A 24,880-nucleotide genomic window follows, 5' to 3' on the forward strand; every position below is an offset into this window, starting at 1 on the left:
TAGACTAGACACATGAACTATTGCTTCTCCTGCCCCTTCGCCTTTCCTAGGTTCATCAGTCGATGCAGCCCCCTTCCCTCCAGTTTCTGGTAATCCCAGGGAAAATACTATCCCAGTTTAGACGGTCTTTAAATCTCTCACTCTAATATCTCCCCACCACCACCCACACCCACACAGCAGTACCCTTAGCCAGCCTTCTCCTTGCCAGTCTGTACCTTGCTTTGCAGAACCTCCTGCGCACTCTGTTTATGGACTCTGCCAGGAGAGGGGGGGCATTTAGCCTTGTTAGAAAGAAGGAACAGGTTGGGGGTATTTTTCTTTCCATATTTACCCTGGGCAGGCAACAGGCACAAGGAAAACAGATCTTTAGTTATGAAGAAAGCTGGGAGAGATCAGGAAAAGATGTCACATTCCCTGTTCAGTTGGACGCCAGTGTGCAAGCGCCCTCCCCATGTATACCAGACCCCAGCCTTCTGTCGTGGTCCAAATCTAGCAAAGGAAAATGATTGCCTGTGTCCCCTGAGGAAGCTACAAAGCTCTCTCTCTGCTGCTGCTGCACAGTCACAGTTGGACTCGACTGCTGGCTCCTCCGCTCCTGGAGCCGCAGAATATTTCAAAGGAAGCTGGATTTCTTTTTCTCTTTTGCTGTTTGTGTGCATGTGTTTACTGTCTATGGATAGTTTTAAAATCTGAACCAATTACAGTGAACGGCGAGGAGATGAGCTGTGACAGGCTCATTTGTTTGTACATTGTGTCTGTGCAAGAGGGAGAGACAGAGAAGTGGAGTGGGGAGTCGGTAGGACTTGGTACGAGCAGGCTGGATTTGGGAGGGGGAAATGACTGAAAATCATCAGAGCATTGCCAATCTCCTATTGCTAGGTAACCCTGTCCCACCTCACTCTATTCTATCTATTCTATTTTATATATGGCCCCCATTCCTGTAGAGTCTTAGCTCCTCATAATTACTGTATTTACCCTCATAGGTAGAGGTAGTGCTTTTATCCCCATTGTACAGACAGGGAACTGAGGCACAGAGTGACTTGCCCAAGGTCAAAAGAGAAGTCTGTGACGAAGCAGGGAATTTGACCCCGGGTCTCCCATGTTCCAGGTTAACACCCTAACCACTGGACCATGCTGCTTCGTGCTTGACCCAATCACAGCATCACGGATCAGCCAATGAAATTGCACTCCAATGATTTAGTGTTTGTTTCTTTTGTTTCATTGGTTGAAACTTTTGCCACTCGGTATCCTGCATTGTGAAGAGCTCTGTGTGGTCCGAATTGGTTTAGGGGATGCTTCAGCTCTCCTGTTCGTGTAGCTGAATTAATTTCTCTTTAAATGCTGCTCAGATCTTTCTCATATCCCCCCAATCCAGACTCTTCAACATTCCTTTCATCCTCCGCGCCCGAAGCATTATTGCCTCCAACGCTGCTCTTTTATATTAAATGGGGAGGGGAGTTGATGCAGAGAGGCTGGCAGTCTGGCCTGTGGAAAGATCACCCCAGGCAGCATGGTGGTGTGGTTAGAGAATGGCACATTTAATGTTTAAAGGCAGCCTTGATTTTGACAAGTGACAGGCTCACTCACTGTTTCCTATCCCAGCCCTTTTCATGTGGGAGTCATTCTTCACTTTGTTTAAATCCACTGGAAAAAGTGACCGGAGGCTGCATGAGAATGAAGGACAGGATGGCTCATAGAGGGAAGGAGTGGGGCATATGGATGGAGGCTAGTGTTACTCTGCTGACTGTCCCTTTATACTAGTGGGGTGTGAAAGATGGGAGGAAGAGCTCCCCATCAGATGCCCACCCAGGACTTGAGAACAGCCAAAGAGAATCCATCCGATGATTTCAACTGAGCCCAGTGTATGCTGTGGTGGGACTTGGAGTCTTAGTGAGTGTTGTACAGCATTCCTGTGATCAATAAATCTCATGGGTTTTATGTGTACTGGAATAACAGTGTCCACATGGAGGGGGTCTACCTGAAAAAACTCCCCCACCACCATAGACAAGCCTTTAATTTAAGCAGCTCCCACTAACCTAGAATACAACACAGCACCTTGTGCATTGGGAAACAGGCAGAGAGGGGTTATCTGAATGGCTCTTAAGAGTTCCTCTTTTGCTGCTAAAGGAAAACGGTCTCTTACGAACAGACAGGTCACGAACAGCCTGGAGGAGAATTGGGAAGATCTGTGTGAAATAAGCCCAGTTTGCTCTCAGGTTTCTTCCTAAAAAAGCCTCCACACTGCCTCATATGTATCTTCCACTCTGTTTTGTATGGTGGGGTGCAATGGGGTTCCAATCCTTACTGGGCATTGGAGCATTACAACAATAGAGGAAACAATGAATTAAGTCAGTTTAACCCTTTGTTGGCAGTCATCGGGACCGAATGGACCACTGAGACTGAACTCCCCATGCCAGTGAGTGTCTCCCTACCACAGCAGGGGGCAAAATAGGAACTTAGGGCTGGAAGGTGCTGTAAAAACACCAAGCTCTCACTTTAAATCCTAAGGGTAGTCCTGGTCCTGCTTGCAGGCTAGAAGCCTCTGTAGGGAAGTGTGCAATCTGGTGGCTCAGCAATCAGTCTACAGGGAAAGAGTAAGGTGGGGTGGTTGTGTCCCTCTGGTTTGGGAAGCAGCCTGCTCTCTGTTTTGGGGTTCCTGTGTGCGTGATCATGCCAAACTGTAAGAAATAAAGTAGTGTTACATTGCAACCTTCCAGCTCAAATGTTTTTTGCTTTTAGCTAATTTTGCTGTATGTATGCTGTGAATGGAACTGGAGGGACTTCCTGGGTCATGTGGTTCAGTCCTCTGCTATCACAGGCAACCCCATCATAAACATATCAAGCTCCATCTTAAACTTAGCTAGGTTGTTTGTCCCACTCCTCCTATTGGAAGTCTGTTCCTAAAATGGGGAAGCTGTGGATAAATATGACTTCTGCCTCTAGGGTTGTCAATCCAGCACCTTCTCCCAGTGCTAAATTCAGAGCAAACAAGCTTTAAAAAAAATGGAACAAGAAGGCGCAAAGAGACTGGCAAAGCAATCCCCTTCTCTTGTGATCCATTAGCATGCTCAATAATAATAATAAGGCTTTATTTGATAGTGTCTTCTCTACCAGGCAAATCTCAGAATGTTTGAGAAATTAAATAGCACAGTTAGTGAATTAAATAGTAGTTTACAGGGGAGTGGGAGACTCAGGGGATTAGTAGCGGGCTATGGATCTTTTCACATCTAGGTCACTGGTTTGAATCCAGCTCAGGTTGGCAGGAATTTAACAAAAAACGGTGCTATCCAATAGCTGATGGGTGCCCTGTGTGTGGAAATGAATTGGGAAGTCTCAGCTCAGTTCCTAGGTGTCTTCACCATTAAAACCACCATTTACAGCAGGCAGGAAGGGCTTGACTTTCACAAGAGCTGGGCGCCTGCAGCTTGCACTGACTTCAGTAGGAGTTATGTGTGCCATGGCTTAACACTAAGGTATTGGCGCTTCGGCTGCCTGCGTTGTACCTGTTCGGCTAAATAAAGGACTTCGTTCTCCAGGGCTGTCTACCTGGCACCTTTTATCTGCAGGAAATTGTGCATAGCAATGGCAACACCCTGAGCAGCTGGTGGAGGGAGGGAGAAATGACTAGGCATAATGCAACTGCAATATGTCCGAAGTTATGAGTGGATAAAAGTATTTAGGGATTAAACTAGCTACTATGTAAGAGCTTCTCAGCCCCCTGTTAGGAAGTGTGGTGTTATGGCTCGCACACGCAGGACTGGGCGCCTTGGGTTCTGTTCCCATTCCTTTTACTGAGCCATTGTGTGACCTTGCTGCTCTGTGCCTCAGTTTCCCCATCTGTAATAATCCCGGGTGGCTTCAGAGGCACCCCTCGCCGTCTGCCAGGCAGTAATCCATGCTGGCGATGGGCTTGGCGCTTCCCTGCTCTAGAAGGAGCAAAGTCGTTGAAATGGGTGGCCGCGGACACGGCGAGCGTGTTTACCGAGGGCCTGGGGAGGAGGGGGTTAAATCCGGCCCGGCGCGGGCAGGGTTAAAGTGGGAGAGCCCCGCAGCAGCTCCGCGCGCGCGGCTCAGTGTGGCGGGGCCGGAGCCCGGGCGCTGGTCAGTGATGGAGTCGCTGCCATGACAACCCCGGGAAGGCAGCGCCCGGGCGGGCGAGCTCCGAGGCGATGCTCCCGGCCGGGAGGGAGCGCGCAGCTGGGCTGCTGAAAGTGGGGGCAGCCGCCGGCTCCTGCGCGCCTCTCCTGCGCGCCTCTCGCCTCCCGCCGGCCGCTGCGTCCTGCCCTCGCTGAGCAGAGCCGGGGCCAGCCGGGCTCCTTCCCCGCGCCCCGCGCCCGCCGGAGATCGCAGCCGAGCCCGGGCGGTCCGCAAGTTGCAGCGGCGGAGCGGATTGCGGTGCCCGGCTCCCGCGGAGGCCTCTGCCCGGCTCCTCACTTTCTCGCTGCTGCCGGGGGAGCCGCTCGCCAAAGCCGGAGCTGGGAGTTTAGACCTCGGGGGGCGGGGAGCGCCTGGGCAAAGTGAGATTCCGAACTGTTCCTGGGAAGAGCCGGCTGGCGAAGCCCCCCCGCGCCTCCCCTCCTCTTCCCCTGCACCCCGGTGCCCCCTTTCTCCTCCCTCGCCAAGGAATACTGGGGACTCCCTCCGGATGCTCGGTTCTCCGAGGCTGGATTGCCAGGGGCGCTGCTAATCTCCGAGGAGCTCCGTGCCTGCCCTGCGCTCCCACCCTGTTTGCCTGGTCTCCCCCCGTTTCTCCTGGTTGCCTTGTCGGGTGTGTTTCTGGCCTTTTGGAAAGTCCCTGCTGCCCAGGATGGGGGTCGGCGGGTGCTTAGTCGTGCCCTGGAGGTGCCTCGTCGTCCTCTGTCTCAGGCTGCTCTTCCTTGTGCCCGCAGGAGTGCCCGTGCGCAGCGGAGATGCCACCTTCCCCAAAGCTATGGACAACGTGACCGTCAGACAAGGGGAGAGTGCCACCCTCAGGTAGGAGCAGATGTTTTTCCTCTGGGTATCTACAGGGGTGTCGCTCTGTGGGTGCTCCGGCCCCAGGTGCAAGCCAGGGGCTTTTGATGCCACATTGGTATGGGGGGGGGGCGGCTGCTGCTTAGCCTGGGCTCTGGCCGGTTTTGTCCTCACTGTGGCAGGATGAGACCCCCGAGTTGGGGAAGAAAATGCAACGCTGTGTCTGGGGCTCCTGCGTTCGGGGCAAGTGGGGTGGGAGGGGGGCAGGAAGGGTTGCTGATATAGTGAAGCGGCTGCTGGTTCAGAGAACGCCACCGGGTCTGCAAAGGAATGAAGAGGGCAAATTCTGTTACTCCCTTGGCACTGGAATGCAGATGCCATGCAGGGAGCGGGCAGGCAAATATAGGTGCCAGACAGTGAAGCTGGCAGTGAGATTTGGTTGCCAGGCAAGGAGTTACCATTAACTGACACCCCCGTTCCCTTCCTTAAAAGTTACTGAAAGGGAAGGGGAGTGGGAATTAGTCTTTATGTCTCTGTGCCGGTATCTGCTTGGATTGCCAGCATGGTGTTTAAGGCTCTGGCATCTCTGGCAATGCTGGGGCTGGGGCTTGGTCACTTTGTAGAACATGTAGGCTTGTGTGTGCCTGTATTTTGGGATCAGGAGAGAGCTGGTCCTCTGAGGCTGATGTTGCTGTTAAAGATGCCTCCGTGCATGTCCAATAAATATGAGCTGGGAGTGTGTGTGTGCAAAGTGTAAATGGTGCTGAAGTTTGAGTCCCCTGTTTGGTTTGCAGGCACCGACAGGCGTGTGGTGAGAGCCAGAAGCGGGCTCTTCTTGGCACGAGAGGGGCAGAGTGAGGAGCAGCCATAAAGTGTCAGTGATGGGAGGAGTGTCAGTTTGGTGCCAGGCATGGCGGGTGCAAACGCCAGTGTGCCTCGCCCGCAGAACTGCTCATTAAAATCCCATTGCATGCACGCTCCGGCGTGGCGGGGGGGGAGGGGGGGTGTTCCACTCCCTGCAGGCATTAACTCTTTGGAGTGTTCAGAGACGGCTAGGGGCATTTCCCTCCTCCTCTGTTAGCCATGCTGGGGGGCTGTTTAAAGGGAAGAGATGAGCTTTATTCAAGGGATGCAGAGGCTGAGAATGCTGCCAAACACATAATGTCTCAGATCGCAATCAATGCGATATCTGGGTTGTCCGTTACCCAGACACCCATTCCTCCTCTGGCAGCAGACGGACATGGTCATCTAATAGTTCTCTTCTGTCTCCGATGACGAGGATCTTTCTTTTTTGTTTTTTCCTTTTCTTTAAATGATTCATTTTAATTGCAAGCTTCACAACCGGCGATTAAAACTCTCTGGTGCTCAGGAGCGACTTTTTAGTGGCCGCGTGTTGCTCCAGCGCTACACGTCCGTCTGCGGGGTGTGTCACGCAAAAGCTAAACTCTCCTACTTCTTTGCGTCAGTGAGTGGAGCAGTGCCAAGGATGGGCAAAAAGTGGGGCTGGCTCCAGGGGGGAGGCCATGGAACGCTGGTTGAGTCTCCCTTTTGAAGTGGTGCAGGGAAAAGAAATGAAATTAGGGCCACGTACTGCCCCTGGAAACATAAGCACAATGCCAATGCAGGGACTACACCTCACAGGGTCCTCCAGCTGGGTTGCTGTCAATTCCCTCCTAGCCTGCACCTGCTTGCTCGCTGCAGGATTCCTGCGTTTCGAGGCTCCCAGCAGCAGCAGAGAAGGGTGGTTGTCCCTCGGATCTGATCCGCATTAGCCTGGCTGTGTGTGAGGGTGCCTAGTAATGGAAAAAACAGGGGGTGACTCAGGTCAGGGCTCAACTCCCATCATGAGCAGTGCTGCCCCATGTTCAGAGGCCAGTCCTTCATTTGTGACCGGAATGCAGGCAAAAGGCACAGGAATGTGGGTGCCAGGTACAGGGGCCGGCAGGGGCATGTGGGCACCAGGCAGCAAAGGTGACACTGGGATACGGATCAGGGGGCTGGCATTGACTGACACCCCAGTTCCCTCCCTCCCCACCCCCCAAGTTACTCAAAGGGAAGGAGGATGTGAATTGGTCTTTATGTCTCTGTGTCAGGTCTGACTAGAGGGGCAGGGGGGACTCTGGCAGTGCTGGGGGTGTATCCCGATCACTTCGTGCTAATGTAAGCCTGAGCACTTTGCACGTGATAGAGATGTACTCCACTGCGAGTGGTCCTGTAGCGTCAGCCTAGAACAAAGGATCAATAGGGTGAGTCAGCAGCCGGGCCATTTCCCTTTTTATGAATGAGGCCCGTAGGAAAGAATGAAAAATCCTGCACATAGATGGGCTGCAACGGAGCCACAGGGAACGTGGGTTCAGTTGAGCAGGCAGCAGCAGTGTGATTGAAGGCATTCAGCCAGCACCCCGGGACGTTAGTGTGCTTTGCTGAGTTCGACACTAGAGCCCATCCACCACAGGAGCTTAATGAGAGACACTGTTTGGCGACAGACGTCCACAGACTCAAACGCTCGTGCACCAAGATGCGTGAAGAGATGCACATTTACACCTTGCACGCATTCCCAGGGACGTGCGAACCATGTGAGCGTAATACCCTTCTAGTGGCCATTGCACATCAAAGCTAACAGCCTACTAATGTATCATCTCGTGGAGTTAGTCCTTTAGCTCAAGTGGCAGAGGACTGTGTTTTGGCTGGTTCTGGGTTCTACCCCTGCTGATGACCCAGTTTGAGAATCATTATTCAAGCAGTCATACTCTTGGTTGCACACACCACGTGTACGCTCACAGATGCCCATGCCCACACATGTGCTTATAGACATGCAAACCATGCCTATGCCCTACACCCATGTGCATAAGCATGTGCACCACGCTCACCTGTGACTTCACACGTGGGCTTATGTGGACACACGGGCAGTCACAGACACTTGTGGGCACGCTCGCTTTGAGCTGTGCAGTGGTTACAGGCTGGTGGAGAAAAGTGCAGGAAAATAACGATTTCCAAGATAGGAAAGCAAAGAAGCATGAGTGTCTCTTGCACTCTCTCCTCACCCTCCTTGTCCAAAGCCTGATGGCAGAGGCTGGCTCCATGTGTAACTATTGATCTGTTGTTTGAGTTAACTTGTTCTGAATAGTAATGCTCCTCAAAGAAGCTTGTGCCGATCTGGGTGAGGCCACTGTCCTTCCCCATCACCACCAATGGGTTTCTCCTCTGACCCTGTAGCTGGGCAATGCCCCCTTAATTCCTGGCAGCATTGAAGTTAATGGAAGTGACTCAAATTAAAGGCTTCCTTGTTTTCAGCTGATTTCCATTTGAGTTTGGAAAGCAGCGAACTGCAGCAAAGCTCTGGAGTTTTGTTCTTGTCCTTTCACAGCCAGCAAAGGGAACACGAGTTTAATAACTTGGCTGCCAAAGAAGCAGATTCCCTGGAGCACTATGAGAGTCCTGGACCCCCATGCCTCCCCCCTTCTGTCACATTAGCCAATTAGGCTGTTTTAAACTCTGTCCACGCTGTCCCTGAGAATGAAGTTAATTCAGCGCTTGTGAAAGGCACCAGATTGGCAGCCCTGGGGAGCCACTCTGTCCACAGCGCTGTTACAGCCTGGGCAGTGACCAGGGAAACTCCTCACGCCGCCCCATGCCAACGTGCTTCCATCCTGGCATAGAACGATCTCTATCACAGGATTAAAGAAGGGTTCACTCTCCCTGGCCCATTCAGTCCTTGACCTCTCGGCTCAGGGGCCGAGCTAATGTCTGTTACAGGGTCGTTTTAGGACAGGCACCCTGTCAAGGGGTGACCAGGCTGAATATCCACCAATTCATCAGATCAATGCCAAAGATCATTTATTAGATCCGGGTCCTTGACCTGGCTGTCATGACTTTAAAGGGGATCGTGCACGGCTGTCGGGGGTCCACAGTTTGACTGTGCGCTGTGTGAAGAAGAACTTCCTTTTATTTGTTTTAAACCTGCTGCCCATTAATTTCATTTGGTGGCCCCTAGTTCTTATATTATGGGAACAAGTACATAACTTTCCCTTCACTTCCACAAGAAGTCAGCCACCTACAGTAACTCCTTTTAACCTCTTCATTGTTATGGGAAGATTGAGGCCTGTCATCTTCCTTTCCATTGTCCTCTACGCTTCCCATTTCTAGCTGGACCAGAAGCACTGATATACCATGAATGACACTCCTCTTACTATATTTCCAGCCTGATTAGAACCAGGAAGTGCCAGATGCTGCATGAAAAAAAGTCTGCAAGTGGGTGCATTGCCCCGAATCCCACTGATTTGTTGTCATAGGGTACGTCTACTCTGTCCCTGGGAGCATGCCTGAACCCCTTGGGCAGCTAGTCCAAGCCAGGATCTGTGCTCTCCCCAGCTATGCTGCTATTTTAGCCTGTTAGCTCAAGCAGAGCTAGCGTGTCTGTCTCCCCAAGCTGGGAAGCATGCTCCCAGCTGCAATGTAGATGTACCTGCAGAGAATATCTATACTGGCAATTTCACTCCACACTTTAAGCCTTGATCCTGGAATTGCATCAGCATCTGATGACGTTGACACCCATACAGCATCACACTGCAGTCACTGGTGCCCCCAAGCAGGCCACAGGCCCACGTGGGTCCGATTTCAGGGGTGGGGTAATTTTTTTTGCAGGAGTTTTGTACATTTTTTGGCCTGGTTTTGCTTGATGCAGAGTTGAACCCCCTACGTTTTTGCTTTTGAACTGAATAACCCAAAATGTCCACACTGAACGCAACGGACTTTTGCCTGGGTTGGGCTCATAGCCCCAGAGTTTCCTGAGGCCTCGACTAAGGCCCTGCTAAACTGCAGCATGTTTTTCCATGGATTCTTTTGCCACATTTTTCAGGGCTATATTTTGCATTTTCATGTCACCCCATATTGCACCCCTGGAATAATATTGGGGAAATGGCAACTTGGCTCCAAAACAAAACAGGCCTGTTTTCACTTGGACTCATGGAGACTAAACTTCCCAGTTCCTAAGTGAAAAAAGAACCTGGCTCAGAAAAAGGCCTGTTTTCTCTGAAAATGGTCCCAGTTTAATATTTCCAACAAACGGGCTGATTTCTGGTTCGCAGCCAATTGGGGGCAGTGCTCAGATTTCAAGCCTTTCACATGTCGGTTCATATTTCACCCACATCAAGCTTTCACCTAGAACTGAAAAGAGGCTGAAATTCCCTCAAAACGTTTGCTTGGTTCCTCTGAAACTCTTGCAAATCTCCTGGCTCAAGTGTTGGGGTTTGTTCTGAACTTTTCCTCCGGTCCATAGCTGAGAATGCAGCTTGTGGGTTTTTTTTCCCCTGCTCCCACTAGTGGAAACACAAGGCAAAATTCAGCCCAAGCGGCGTGTGGCTTTGGTTCACTCCGGGGAAGCCGCACCCATGTACACCAGGGCTCAGCTTTGTCCGTTGTTGTTTGTCTCTTTCGGATATTTGAGCACATTAATGAATACTGGAATCTCACCCTCTTCTGGGCCAAGCACAGCCCCTGATTCCGGCCCGATTGCAGGCTGCCAGGGTTGAGTGACGGGAAATCTCTCCTGCGGTTTTTGGCCTGCTGCCAGTGGTTTGTAATCAATGAGCTGAGAGAGTCTCTGCCAGGATGCAGGGGACGGAAGAGCTCCTCCCCAGCTGTCACTCTGAAGGACCCTGGGCAGGGATCTCTTAGGACAATCTGAGCACTGGGCCTCAGGCCCCCCAGCAGGATGTCCAGTGCTGGAAGGACTGGTGCTCTTTTGAAAAGAAGCTGGAGCAAGGCCGAGGGCAACAGGGACAGGTGGAAGTGGATGGGCAGTGCCAGGCATTCAGTGGATGGGCCAGTGCAGGTGGTGAGTGGAGCACAGCGGGTGAAATGGGGCAGTGGGCAGAGCTAGACTGGTGAAGGTCGAGTGGGGCAGCCACCATCCCTGTGCAGGTGGAGGGCAGCAGTCGGAAGCGGGGCAGCGATGAGGAATGGCACCGCGAATCGCATGGTTTCGTACTCTGCAGCCCTGCGTACAATACGCCATGTGTTCCTGGACCTCAGTCCCTCCCTGAAGGGGTGCTGCTGCAGTCATATGGGGACTTTTTCACACCTCTCCTTCCCGCCAATGCAGTCAGAGTCACCCTGAGTCTCTCACCATTCACCCTAGCACTCCCTGCTCCTGCCCCGGCTCATTCCCGGCATGCTTGTACACCCACCGAACTCCCCGCTAGTGGATCAGTACTCACGTTCCTCTCCAGGGCTCAGGCCCCCAGCATGCTGTTCCCATGAAATATTCATCCCGTTCTGATGTCCCAAACGTTCACCACCTGGTATTTTTTCCACCTTCTGCAATTGTTCATTTCAGAGCTTCATCCTGTAAACTCCTACCTGCTTTTCCCTCCCTGCTTGCCCACGGATGGGTTCTGTGGGGGCTTGGTCTGAGCTTTCTGCTTCTGACTTCCAACGCAGAGGAGAAGTCACCCGGCTTCTGCTGCTCCCTGAGCTGTAAAAGAGCCCACAGCTGTGGGGGTAGCCTGGGCAACACTGTTGGTGTGCAGGGCCAGGATAGAAGTAAGCCACTGACTCATTTGACGCTATCATGAACAACTTCTTCTGGCCCCTTTAGTGCCCTGTTCACTCTGCCTTGATCCCCCCCTGCTCCACATGGGTCACGAGAACCTCATTTTGGGTTGTGGGAGTTTCTTATATTTCCCTTCCAGGCCCAATCCCTTTAAAGATTTGTGGTCTCTGGAAGGGAGAGGCTGGCAAATCAACAATTAAATAGATTTTGTGCTAAGGCCTTTGCATAAAGGTGTATGTGTGTATGACCCACAGAACACATTTCCATCCACCCTCCAAGCGCCACCTTCACCATGAAAATCATTGCAAATTATGGGGGGGGAGCACTGGGAGTCAGAACTCCTGGGTTCCATCCCTGGCTCTGCCTCGCTGTTCAGCAAGTCACGTCACCTTTTGCCCGTAAAATGGGGTGCCCTGCAGCGCACTTTAAGCTCCTCACTCGAATGGGGCTGTGGAAGCGTGGAGCATTATTACTGGTGTGTATTGTTCAAGGGAAGCTTGTTTGCAGCCTCCAAGTCAATTGCTTTGCTCACGGTGGCATGTTTTTATAAGGGGAGTTTATTGCTAAAGTGACATGTTAGTACATCTCGGTGACAGGAGAGAGGTGGCTGAGATGGAACCAGGTTTAAGTGAAAATAGTTGTGATATGTGTGGATTTTTAAGTCCCATTTCCATCGAAGAGGAGTTCAGTCCGGGGAAGGTTTCCCTGGACATTTTTTTCTGATAGACTGGCTGTCTGTAGAGCATCATGTGCTCTGGACCTGTCTGAAGGAGTGTCCCAGCTCATGGAGGAGTGATTGCAATGAGTGATTGCAGCTCATGGAGGCTCTGCTCCTGGGTCAGCAAAGCTGTGGCAATATGGAGTTCCAGGTGGGTTTGTATAGCCTGTGCTTCACTGCTTCTGTACCCGCGCTAGCTAGATTAAAGCTACGGGAGCTGCAATCAAACTCCATGATTGCAATGTAGACATACCCCAAACCTCTGGTCCTATGGGTCAAGCATATAGTCCTGCCCTATCAGCTCTCTGGGTTAGAAGCTGCTTGTCTGGCTTGATAAGAGTTACATTAACACATTCTTATCCCTGTCCATCTGAGGTGGGTGGGACACAACTCTAGAATGTTTTCACCTCCCATACCAAATATTTCACATAGTCATAAAAAATAATGAAGCCAGCTTTGGAGAGTGTGTTGTTCGGCCAGTTATATAAAGGCACAAGCAGCTCTTTGGATCAGGGATGGGGTCTTGCTATGTGCATGCACCTTGTGAGTGCTGCTGGCATGCTAACAGCAGCAACCCTGCTAGGAAGGGGTGAGTAACTCCAATGATCAGTTAAATGAGACAAAGGAAAACTTGTCCCCGTGCTGCCAGGGCTCATGAACCCAGACGGGGGGAGCTGTGATCTCATGGATTGGGGGCAGATTAACTCGCTGTACCTTTAAATAGCAAAGTGTTTTCAGTGGCAACTCAAGGCATCTCTAAACGTGGTGGCTGTGAGTGCTGGAGGTGTGGTGTTGAAAGTGCTGGGCTGGGACTCAGGAGATCTAGGTTCAATTCCCCGACTCCCTGTAAGAACGTGGGCAACTCACTTAATCTCTCTGCCTCTGTGTCCCCATCTGTATAATGGGGATAATACTTCCTTTCTCCCACCCCTTCTCTTGTCTATTTTGATTATAATCTCTTTGCGGCAAGGACTGTCTCTATGTCTGTGTACAGTGAATAGCACAACGACGTCCCTTTCTTGGTCAGAGCCTGTAGGGGCTGCTGTAACAGAGATAATAAATGGAGAAGTCCTCCATTGGAGGGGAACCCTCTGGTGGCTTACGGGGTGTGTCCAGGGAAAATAATATGTGGCTGGGGCATCGCTGTATCTGGCTGTTCCCCATGTGGCAAAATAGCCCCGTGGAATCATTGCCAGATGGCGTAGATTAGAGCAGTGTTAAATTAGCTTTAATTTGCACTGGGGGACCAGTCTGGCACTTCTGAACCTAGGATCAGGGAAGTGCAAAGGCAGTTTAAAGTCCTTCCCTCCCAGACATGTCCTGAAGTGCTCCTCAGCTGGTCCAGAGATCCTCGCCTCTTGTTTTCCTCATTCCACTATCAGGTTTGTGCCTTCTTTCTCAATGCCCACCATCTCCCATTCCTACATGGCAAGCCGGCCCTGGTGCCTTCACCTTCCAGTCCGTCTCCAAAGTCAACCATTTCTGCAGCACGCTCCTGTTAGCATTGTTGATGGGCTCAAGCCCAAGTGAACACTCCTGAAATTGCGATACTCACTGTCTGAGCCCACCTTTGGCAAATGTCTCCTGTCTGTACAGACCTGAATGTCCTGGAGCTGGGGTATGAAGAACGAAGACCCGGATAGCTTGACTCCATCTCTAACTGGAATCCTTACCCAACACCTCATCCTCATATCATCTTGTTTGGCATTGCCAAAGCCCTTAGTGGCCATGCACCTGTTGTTGTTTGGCACAGCTTCCTTACTCTATAGTGCCGTGTGGATTTACTGTGGCACATATGTATTAACTAATACATATTGGGGACCAGTTCTTCAGCTGGAATAAATCAGTGTCACTCTATTGACTTCAATGGATCTGTGCCAATCGACTCCAGCTAAGAGTTTTCATCTTCCTATATCTTCTCCCTCCTCAAACAAAAAACCTTAGCAGTTTTGTGCATTTCTATTATTATTTTTGGGCCCCTTGGCCCCCCAAAAGGGGATGAATCAATCTCTAATCATATCAATGGGTAAAAAAAAAGGTAACAGAATTGTAATGAAAATATACAGTCAAACCAGGGGACGGGGAATGCTATCTCATTAATGCAATAGAGACAAAGGGCCCAATCGAAGACTCATTAAAGTCCACGGGAGTCTATTTCTTATCCTTAATGGACTTTGGATCAGGCCAGAAGAAAAAAATTGGGTTTGCTGGAATGTTCAAACTGTCCGTAAGTTGTGAGTGGGGTAGCAAGGCAGAGAGATCTTCTAGACACAGCGTTGTATCTTTGGCCATATTGCATCCATGTAAAATGCTACCATGCTGATTCGGTTACATTTTACAAAGCAATGGAGGATTAGCCCCAGAATATCCTATGTAAAATGTGCTGAGAATCAGACTAACCCCTCCGTGTGCTGGGGTATCCGTTATAATGCTGAACCATGTCCAAAGTATTAGTATATTAGAAACCTTGCTTTTGACTATATAGAAGCTTCAGCCTGCACTGAGTGGTGTGTCCTGCTACCAAGAAGCAGCCATTGAGGAAAGGAGTTTATGTGCATAGTTAGAGAGGCGGATGATTTCAGGATCAGTGTGTCAGGTTAACTTTGCAGCTGATGGGGAGGAAAAAAAAATATTGGTGGCGCGATTGAGACAAGGCGGTGAAGGGCTGCGATGCACCTAAAGGTGGTGACTACTGTGTGTGGCGGGGGGATGTAAAAAAAAAGGGCACAGATTGTTGAATTAGAGACAAGGGAGTTCAGCTCTGCATGTCAATGAGGACAGAGTAAGTCAAGAATAAAACTACCTTCCAACACAAGCAGCTGGTGAAATATCACAGTTTTTTTTCCAGAGATGGGAGATTTTGACCGACTCTAAGCCTGCAACCATAAATGGCTCTGACACCTGCGTCTGTTTTATCAGACACATGCAGAGCCCCGGAGACGATCCAAACATTCATTAGTTCGGGTTTTAGAGTCTGTTTTTTTTTTGTGGTGGGTTCATTATTTCTCAGCTTCGCTTTCTCCATGCAGCAGCAGCAGAGTTTTTCAAGCTCATGTTTTCTGGGCACCTCTAATGAGAAGCATAGTATGGAGCAGGCAGGCAAGTCTAATTCTCAGAGGTGAGGAAGAAGATGTAAAATTGTATAAATAACGGAAGTGGGGCAGAGTCACAGAATTCAAACCCAGGTTTTGAATCACCCCGAAGGTCAAGGTTGTTTGGACCCATCATTGAGATAGGGGCTAGTCTTGAAATGTTTATACTGATCTAGGCTACAATCCTGAACCATTCACAACTCGGGGGGTTGGATCTTGGGCTTTGGTTTAAACCAATCTCTAATAAATAACATTTCTGCAGTCCTTATGAAGCCCCTATTGGGTTCAAAGGAAACAGGGTCTGAGTAAAGAACACAGCTGGGATTTTCAGATGGACCTATGGGAGTTAGGTGCTCAACTTGCAATAAAATGTAATGGGACCTGTGCACCTGCTTCCCACAGGCACATTTGAAAATCCCAGACTACAGGGTTTGGCCCTTGGTTACTATATGTTTATGAACCCAGCTTTGTATTTCCTTATTTCTGAAGATCGGGCTTTTTCTGGAAAATCAGCTGTTTTCCCTAGATCCCATTAATATAAAATGATGATCAGAATTACAGCTGGTCAGAGAAATTCCAATGAAATTGTTTTTTTAATCAGAATTTTCTGATTCCTCAAAATGGAAATGTTCCACAGCAATGGCTTGACTTTGCCAAATTTCCAACGTAACCCTGACTTCCAGCAGATTTACATTGGAAAACTGTCTTGTTTCCTGCCAGTTTGCTCACTTGCCTTCTCAGCAGCCTGGCTGGTGGGTGGATGGGGAGCTGAGACTCTGGAAGTCCTCAGGGACCTGGCTTTTAGGCCATGACTCCTTCACAGCCTGGGCTTCCTGTGCCCATGACGCCGACTCCTTTTGTGGAGAATTTTGAAAGCTTTGGGTTTTGATCCAAATTGGAATGAAACCAGATTTTGAAGTATCAAAATCCTCTGCGGAAGGAATTACCTTTCTCCACCCACCTCTAGAACATTTGGCTGTTCCCATAAACTCTCCACTGAGCAGCTGGAAGGCTTTTCTGGAAAGCGTGGAGAAGAGTCTACTCCCAGGTCCAACTGGGGAATGGGAAAAGAGGAGCTTGGATGGGTGAAAAGTTTCAGCACTGGAGCTGTCTGGAAATATTTTTTCAGTCAGAAAATGCTGAGTCAGTGAAAAGGAAACATTAAGTTGATCTTGACAAGTTCCTTTAGAAAGAAAAATTGCGGGGAAAGTATGTTGATCTTTTCAGAATGGAACATCTCCATTTTTCATCACAAGATTACTTTTGATTTCAATGTTTGCAAAGTTTATATTATGTAAAAGAAGTTGAAATCTAAACAAAACGTTTTGATTTTATCAAAATGTTTTGACCCCAAACAGTACGTTTTCCAGAATGTCATTTTTCAGGCAATGCGAATCCTAGGCTGGCTAAGACCCATTGCAACCCAATTGGCTTTAGGGGGTGTAAATCAGTGTAGAATACGGTGCATGATGTTCTGTTTAGGAAGGAGCATTTTGGATTCCTCCCAGCCGATAGTCTGTGGGTTGTGTATGTGTGAGAGAGATGAGACCTGGTCTCTCTGATGCTGGCAGCATCAACTGCCCGTTGACTCATGTATGCTTCTTCTGAGGTCCAAGAGGTTTAAGCATTCATTTTCTGTCTCCAGATGCTCAGATTCCATGACACTAGGTGCAGTGTTTAACCCTGGATAGATGGATCTTATTTTGGGTTTCCTATAGTTATGCTCTATAATGAGAATGACCTCATTTGCTCCAATTCTGGAAGGACTGCTTCCCCTGAGACAGGGCTGGGGAAATCCTGTCTTCATGTTTATTCAGTCCTGGGCTACACACCCAGGCGTGCGCACACACCAAATTTATAACTGCAGGCTTGCCCGTCTTCATGGATTCCTGGAGAATTTTAGTTTCCAACTGGCTCTGAATCCAGTTTTCCCATGTGCACGTCTCACCCCTGACTCCTAAAGATCTTTGCTTTTCCTTGCCTCACGGAGAACAGTGTCAGCAATTTCTTAAGGGGCTTACGCTATGAGCACACGGACTTTTGGGGAAGGGCTTGCTTAGTGAGAGTCGGAGCCTTTCAAGTCAGCAAGGGGTAACATACAGCTCTTCTGTGGCCTGCTTGGTGACCTCACTCCGTTTTCCACATCACAAGTGGCCCAGCCGCGGGTAGTCCCAGCCTGTGGTTGAGGCCTGACTGAACCACATCTCACTCCTAGAAGTGGTCCTCTCAGTAAAAAGCTGAGGCATGATAGCCAGCTTTAATGTAGGAGACTCTTACCCCGTCTGTCCATGTCCTTTGGATTTAGGCCCCAGGGCTGTCAATCAACAGCTCTAACTTCATTCTGCAGATGATGAGCCAAGTCCATCTGTCACTGTAATACCCGAGCTCTTGTAAAGTCAAAGTGTGTTGAGCAACATCAGGCCCTCGGCAGGTTTAGGCGGGAACAGCAAGGTGTGATGCAGCATTTGAGCTGCAGGCAGCTTGTAACGATCGCCAGGGTGATGCCACTATTAATTTAAGCATATTCCCCCGCCCTCTAGCTCAGTGTCTTCAGGTGGTGTAGTCTCATGGCATGCCAGAGACAGAAGTTGGTGGAAAGGGGCGAACAACATGTTCTGATCTACAAAGAGGAACTGGTGCTGCTGAGTGAGCGAGATGGGGAGATGTCAGCTCTTCCTCTCAGCTTTCCCTTTGCAGCACCAACTGTCAGTAATTTAACTAACGTTTTGTAAATAATTGTGGCATTCGGACAGCTGTCACTGCGCCTGTTATAAACACTCCTTTTGTCACTAAAAGCTGGCATTGCCACTCCGTTTCCCCTGCAAATGCAGCCAGCGCTGCCAGTTGGCTCCTGGATCCAGGGCTGTCAGGGAAACACATGCAGACCAGTGACTGCGGGACCTGGACTTCACATGAGGGGAGCATAATCATTTAAAAACCAGAAAATCCATTTGCGTGTGAATGTGGCCCTGCAGATTGGCAGTCCTGGAGACCAGCATCCTCTCCGTTCAGCCACAGGGGAGGTACAACATGGGCAATGGGGAGGCCAGGTTCTCTGCAATACCACCACTATGACTCAGACCTGACCTGGAAGGATCACATCTAGTAAGGAGCTGGGGAGGTCAGTCAGTCATTGCCTTCTCTGCTCATCCTCACAACAAGGGGGCAGTTAGTTCCACCTGTGATGGATGCTTTGCCACTGGGAACTGGACTCTCTTCACATGCGGCCATTGCGAAACCATCAGATGACACCATCATTTAGGTTGTGGCAGATCAGGGGCTGCGTTTGAACAGGTGACCTATGGCTGGCAGGTGGTCCCAAGTCCTTTACCCATACCCTGCTCTGTGCAGTCCCCCTAGCAGGACAATCCTTAAAACCCAAAGACAGTGCAGACCTTCATTCCCTTATAGCAATGGGCACCTGTGTCAACTCACCTGTTCTGTGATAGGACACTACTCCCTTTCCTCTGCCCTGGGCTCCCAATTCCTTCCTACCCATATCCCTCCATCAGCTCTCCTCAGTAGTTAACTATACTGAGAACGACCCCTCCAACACACTCATCCTCTGGCTGTGATGTCCTGGGGTCGGGGGAATGTCCCATTTAGGTCATTGCATGTAACTTCTTGGCCTCACTGTGCCACACTTATGGGTAATCCAGATTTCAGTCTGATTGCTTGTAAAATTCGCCTTTTTGTAAGTGGCTGGAAATTACAATAACTTTGCCTATGAGAGTAATGGATTCTTAAAAGAAGCATGCTGTGGAGTCACCCACACTGAATATACAGGCGGAAGAGGTAGAGTGCTGCGGAATTGCCAGATTAGCTTTTCCTGCCAGGTTCATGTTGCTAGAAAATCCAAGCAACTCCTTTCCCTCTCTCTTTTTCCCTAGAGGGGAAAGTCAGATTATTTCTATTGGTGGTCTTGCCTCTGGATCCTTCAAGGTACTGAGCACCCTCCAGGCCTCCTGGAAATCAATGCAGGCCAGCGACATCTCTGTAGGCACTCAGCACGCTTGTAGGCTCAATCAGAGACCTACGGGGCTCAGTCTTCACAGGTTCTGCAGCCTGTCAGAGACCACCTCCAAGATCAGCTCTGTCCCACAACCTTGTGCTCCATCTCGGAGGAAGCTGTCCTGACTGCTCCCGAAAGGGCATCTCCTCTCTCATTTCCCCTCTGTTGGCTTTAAGCTCAGCATGGTTCCCGTAGACAAATATATTCCCCTTCCTGCAATTGGCAGCTTAGTGCTGAGGGAAGTCTCGCCAAATTAGGCCAGCAAATAGGCCAAGAAACCCTTCAAAACACTGATAATCAAAAGCTAAGCGCTGTAATGCTCTTGCTCCCTCCCGTACGCCGCTCTGCAGCATTGTGGAAACAGCACTATAGTTACAGGCAAAGAGACACTTTTATCTCAGCCTGCGTCTCCGGGATTTTTATAGCTAGTGATGCAGATGACTCAGCATTTTTGGTTTAAAGGCAGTTTCATGGGAAGGGTCAGGCCTAAATCACAACCTGAATTCCTCCAAAGCTCAGCGTGTGTGTGTGTGTGTGTGTGAGAGAGAGAGAGTGTGTGTGTGTGTGTCCTATATTCCATGTCCTATGTCAGCCAATTCTAGAGAGATGCCCAAACTGTGACGTTTGGATCCGTATCTGGGTCGAAACTTCTCCCGTGTTCAAGGTTGAGGAGAGTTCAGATTCTACAAAGCCATAACTTAGTACCTGTCATGCGCAACTCATCTCAGTTCTGCTCAGAAGTCAACTCAGTCTCAAATAAACTCCTCAATATAAGGCAACGTACAGTCGAAACTCCCAGCCTTTCACCTGATTTGATATTTTAGGCCCAGCCTTTGCAGCCTGTCTCCGGTTCGCTGGAAGATCATAGAACTTCTCAAGTTCACTCAGAGCTGGATTCATCTTCCTTTGTTCAGTCAATAGAATTGTGAGCTTTAGAAAACTTCTCCACCTACCTGGTCAAGGGCTAGACCCACAGTTCAGACTACAGGGGTGTGAACTGCAGCACGTAATATGCAGTAACTTCCACATATGGACATTGTGGGCACAAACTAAAAGGTACTTAGTTCGCGTTAACTTCATATGTGCTGGAATTTGGGGTGCTGGGGATGTTGCCACCTCCCCGCCGCCCCCTTTACCCCCCGGCTTGAAGTGGTTTCCATCATATACAGAGTTTACAGTTTGGTTCAATGGTTCTCAGCACCCCCACTATACAAATTGTTCCAGCACACTTGGTTAACTTAGTCCTGTTTGAAAGAAGACTATGTTAACGCAAACTACGTATCTTTTAGTTCACACCAGCAGGGTCCATATGGGGGAGTTAGGGGACAGCACACTAGCCTACCCTGCAATTCACGCCCCCATAGTCTGCACTTCAGGCTGTGTAGACAAGCCCTTATTAGCCCTAGTTTATACTTAAAACCCTTCTAGCGTAGGATGCAGTTTATAACAGGATAAGAGTGATTTTGCCAGTATAGCTTATGCCAGTTTGGTGAGTGAAATTCGCTATACCGGCAAATGCACTCTTATGCCAGTATAACTGCATCTATACTAGGACTTTTATTGGCATAACAGTGTCGCAAAAAATCACCTCCATGTAACATTGTTTCTAGTGTAGGCCTGGCCTAAGCAAAACTAGTTTCTTGGGGTTTTGATCTTCTTAATATCAGCTTTGCACGCATCTAGTTTATTTCAGTGTGTGATCACGTCGCTAACAGCAGGTGCAGAGCTGCTGGAGATACACTGACCATCTTAATTCGGTGTCTGTTCCAAGGTGCAGCCATTTGATTCTAACATCACACATTGAAATAAACACACATTTCAACTTCTTTGTTTCATTTCTTTCCCATAAACTTGATCCCTAACTGTGGACAGAAGGTGCATCTGGGGCGGGGGGGCGGGTGGGGGTTGGTCCATTGGGACCCAGGAAAGACCGTTATGAAAATGAATAGATCAGGGCTGGAGATTTGTTCTCTGACTATTGTAACCAGCTGCCTCCGAGTGCAGGAGTCTGCTTGCATTCTGTACACGCCAACCATCAGAGCGCGTGGAGATTGATTGAATATATATACCTTGTGTACGGCTAATGAACTAGGATAGATAGAGTAGGGAGGAAGAGTAATTCACACAGATTCCTGCAGAGAGATGCAGGACTCGGAGATAAAGGCAGTGAGAGATTGTGCAGATGGAGATGGTAGATATCGCAAACAGCTACAGGGAAGGGAGACCTTGGGAAGGCAGAGTCAGGGCACCACTGGGGAGTTGGGGAAATGGAACCATTTGCAAACGTTCAGATTCCTTCTTTGGGTGATGCTGACAACTAGTTGTTTCCCCCATGACTCTGCAACGACCTCCAGACCACAGAGTAACCTCTAGCATAACTATGGGGCTGTTGTTGGAGGGGAAGGTTTGTTTAGCTCATGTCATTTCTCGAGGCTTGGAGGAGAAGGAATTAAATAAAGAAGGGTCTCAAATGGGATCGTTGTTCTAATAAAGGCCAAAGCTAATGGCTCCCCAGCCACCCTCCCTTTCGTCACCAGGACTGCCCCCTCTTCTCCAGAAATAATCCCTCTCATTTGGATGCAGCATTGCCCCCAATCAGAGAACAGAGCCCATTATTTTTTGCAGCAGATAAAGGGCTCCTTTACCCTGCTACCCTTCTCGCTGCAAAATCTGTGATGTGTTTAGTCCGAAAGCTCTGGAATCTAACAGCTGTGCCCTATGGAAATGCAGCTTCTGTTCTACTGGTTTCCCGGTGCCTCCGGGCGGGTGCATGGTGCTGCTGTGATTGTCGGTAATTCTTTCTGCTCACGAACAGCAGTAGCCCTCTCGCACACAGTGCACTTCACTCATGCACACAATGGCACAAGTTCGCTTTTCCATCTGGCACTGGCATGTGCCACTTTGTGGCTGTGTTTTCATTGTCATTCTCAAAACTCCCGAGCAAATAGGGCTCACGTAGTAGCTTGCTCTGAGTCCGCAGGGTCAGGTTAATGCTTGGAGATTTGGGTTCCTGTCAAATGCTGACCCCAACAAAAGTGCCATCCTTTAGATGAGATGGTAGCCGGAGTTCCTCGAGGACTGTTTCTGGTGGGAGGGCCACAGACAAGATAAACTTCCCATGATTCTCTTTCCTGATTGCCCCAGTGTCCTGCCCTGGATTTTCCCCCACTAAAACCAGGTTCTGATGTCCAAGGCTATATGTGTGAGTGAGCTATTGCTGAATGCTGGGTGACTCATTGCTTGCAAAGTGCTTTCTGAGGGCTGGGGTACGTAAGGTGTTAGATTAAATCCCATGATTATTCTAGTCTAGCTTTAGCCAAAAACCTCAGTGGAGAGAGGTTTTTAGCACCCATTGGATCCTCCCATTCTAAAGGTCTCTGTCAGAGTTTAGATTCAATTTCACCTGCCCCCATTATCTCATTTACCTGGAAGGTAATCAAACCCCTTACTAAGCAGGGAACCCCCTTGGGAAAAGCCATAGGATGGCCATTTCATATTGCTTAATCCTTGATGGACAGAGTGATGAGAGACAGGCAGGGAGACATGCAGCAGACACGTAAAGCCCTCTCCACTCTGCTCTTCTCAGCTCTCCTTGTCTCCTCTCCCTTCTCAGTCTCTCTTTTCCTCACCTTGATTTTCCCTTTTTAACCCAGGCTCTTCCTCTAGGATTGCCTTTGCCCCTTTTCTCTGGTAATTCCCCCTTGATGGTGTCACTGCTACCTCTGAAGAAACCTTTGCTTGTGTCTTTTCTTTTCAAATTTGGCAAGGACCTTGGTGAAGATTTAGATCTTTCTTCCTCATTGGCCCTGATCCAAGGGTCTCACACGGGCTGGTATCTGGGGACATTATGGCCCATGGTTCTTTGCCCAGATGCCTGCTGTGTGCTGATCCCTTGCACTCAGAGGAACAGAGATGCCTTCTCTCAGGAAGGGCCTAATCCTGAATGGTGTTAACATCAAGTGAGAGCGGCAGGTGTTCAGCACCTTTCAGGACTGGGCCTGTCGATTGCAACAGCTGGCGTCTGTGGCATTGCTGAGATAGACTGGCTTGCCCTTCTAGTCCATAAAAAACTTGCTTTCCAGAAGTTCTTAACCGTGTAGCAGGAAAAGCATTGGAGCTGAAAAGAAATAAAAAGCCGAGGGGGCGGGAGGGGGAGATGCATTTATGATGCTCTCAAACTAACAGCATGCTCCTCTCATATTATTTTTCCTCAGTCTTTGAAACAGAACAATGGCCTGCAGCCTTCAGAGCAGATGGACAATGTGTGCGCCTTAACCACTTAACAGCCATTAGCCTAATTTCACGTATTGGAGCCAAATTAAATAATAAGTAAGAGGCTCTGAAAGGCTGGTTTGGAGACTGTATTACTGCCTTTCACTTGATAACCTTCTCATAAACAGATGCTCCCTTTCTATCCTATTAACCTTGCCTAAGAGTGAGGGGGGCCTTTCTTCAGAGAAACAAGCAATAGCGCCCTAGATGTCTGAAGGGAGTGGGGGCCCCAGTGGCCAGATGGGAAGGTTCTCTAGCCAGGAGGCATGGATCATGGTTCTTCCCCAAACCCAGAGAGGCGATAGAGCGCGAGTCCAATCTGCAGTCACAGCCAGGTCTTTTTAATATGCCAAATTATTCATCTTCGTCTGCAAAACTCATCTGTACCTGCTGGGAGCTGCCGGGCCATGGAATTATTTCCAGTTCTGGTGTGTATAGAAAGAAAGAGGGAATAGCCCCAAATCCACGTGAAATGCCACATAATTCTTCCCAGATTCCGCAACGCCGTTTGCCTCCTGCAATATGCCAAACTCCTCCCTGTGTTCAATCTAAATGCCTCCCCCTTTCTAATTGGATGGAAGCATGGTGCAAAGAAAAGCTACTAGGACGATTAGAGGAAAGGAGGGCCTATTTAATGGAGGAGACTGGAAGCGCTTGGCTTGTTTAGTCTACCCAAAAGAAGGCTGAAAAAGGGGATATGATTGTTCTTTATAAATATGTCAGGGGGAGGGTAAATACCAGGGTGGATGAAGAGGTTTTTTAAACTAAGGACAATGCTGGGACAAGAACAAATGAGTTTAAACTGGCCATGAACAAGTTCAGGCTGGAACTCAGAAGAAGGTTTCTAACTATCAGAAAAGTGAAGAGTTGTGGGGCCAAACACCTTACTTTGTTTCAAGAGGAAGCAGGACACATTTAATTTGGGGATTGTATGATGGGGCTGCATGTGATGGTGGGAGGCAGAGCTCCGAGGACCTGAGATTTACTTCCGGTTTATGTCCTATGTTCCTAAAAGCTCATGCTTCAAGGCTTCAGCCAACTACCTGCAGGGGTCAGGAAGGGATCTCTCCTTCTCCTCCCCCCCATCCCCGGTATTCTATTTTTTTGGTTGGTTTGTTTTATTTTTTAATCTCTTTCCTCTGAAGCCTCAAAGATGGCCACAGCTGGAGATGGGACATTGGGCAGAGTGGACTGGAACTCTGAAGTGGCGCTAGACATTCTCTGGCCGTGCTTGGCGGACTGGTTCTTGCTCACATGATCTATAATTGGGGTCGGGTTGG

The 24,880-nt window shown here is 49.3% G+C and overlaps 1 protein-coding gene across 12 annotated transcripts in view; it reads left to right on the forward strand.

Moving 5' to 3' along the window:
• The window catches only part of NTM (neurotrimin), a 697,991-nt gene that overhangs the window by 411,839 nt on the left and 261,272 nt on the right, over positions 1-24,880 (forward strand). For 7 of the 12 annotated variants that reach the window (XR_008441742.1, XM_054005743.1, XM_054005745.1 and 4 more), the window contains exon 1: positions 4,679-4,974. Coding sequence is in view for 11 of the 12 variants with exons in the window: in XM_054005743.1 (XP_053861718.1) it covers positions 4,808-4,974 (167 nt within the window). In the remaining variant the exon portion in view is untranslated. Of the gene's footprint in view, positions 1-4,050; positions 4,102-4,678; positions 4,975-24,880 lie in introns of those variants that run through there. The other 5 variants (XM_054005752.1, XM_054005744.1, XM_054005751.1 and 2 more) reach the window with 2 other exon arrangements.

The sequence above is a fragment of the Malaclemys terrapin genome, chromosome 15 (genome assembly GCF_027887155.1).
Source record: "Malaclemys terrapin pileata isolate rMalTer1 chromosome 15, rMalTer1.hap1, whole genome shotgun sequence".
NCBI classification, from domain to species: Eukaryota; Metazoa; Chordata; order Testudines; family Emydidae; genus Malaclemys; species Malaclemys terrapin.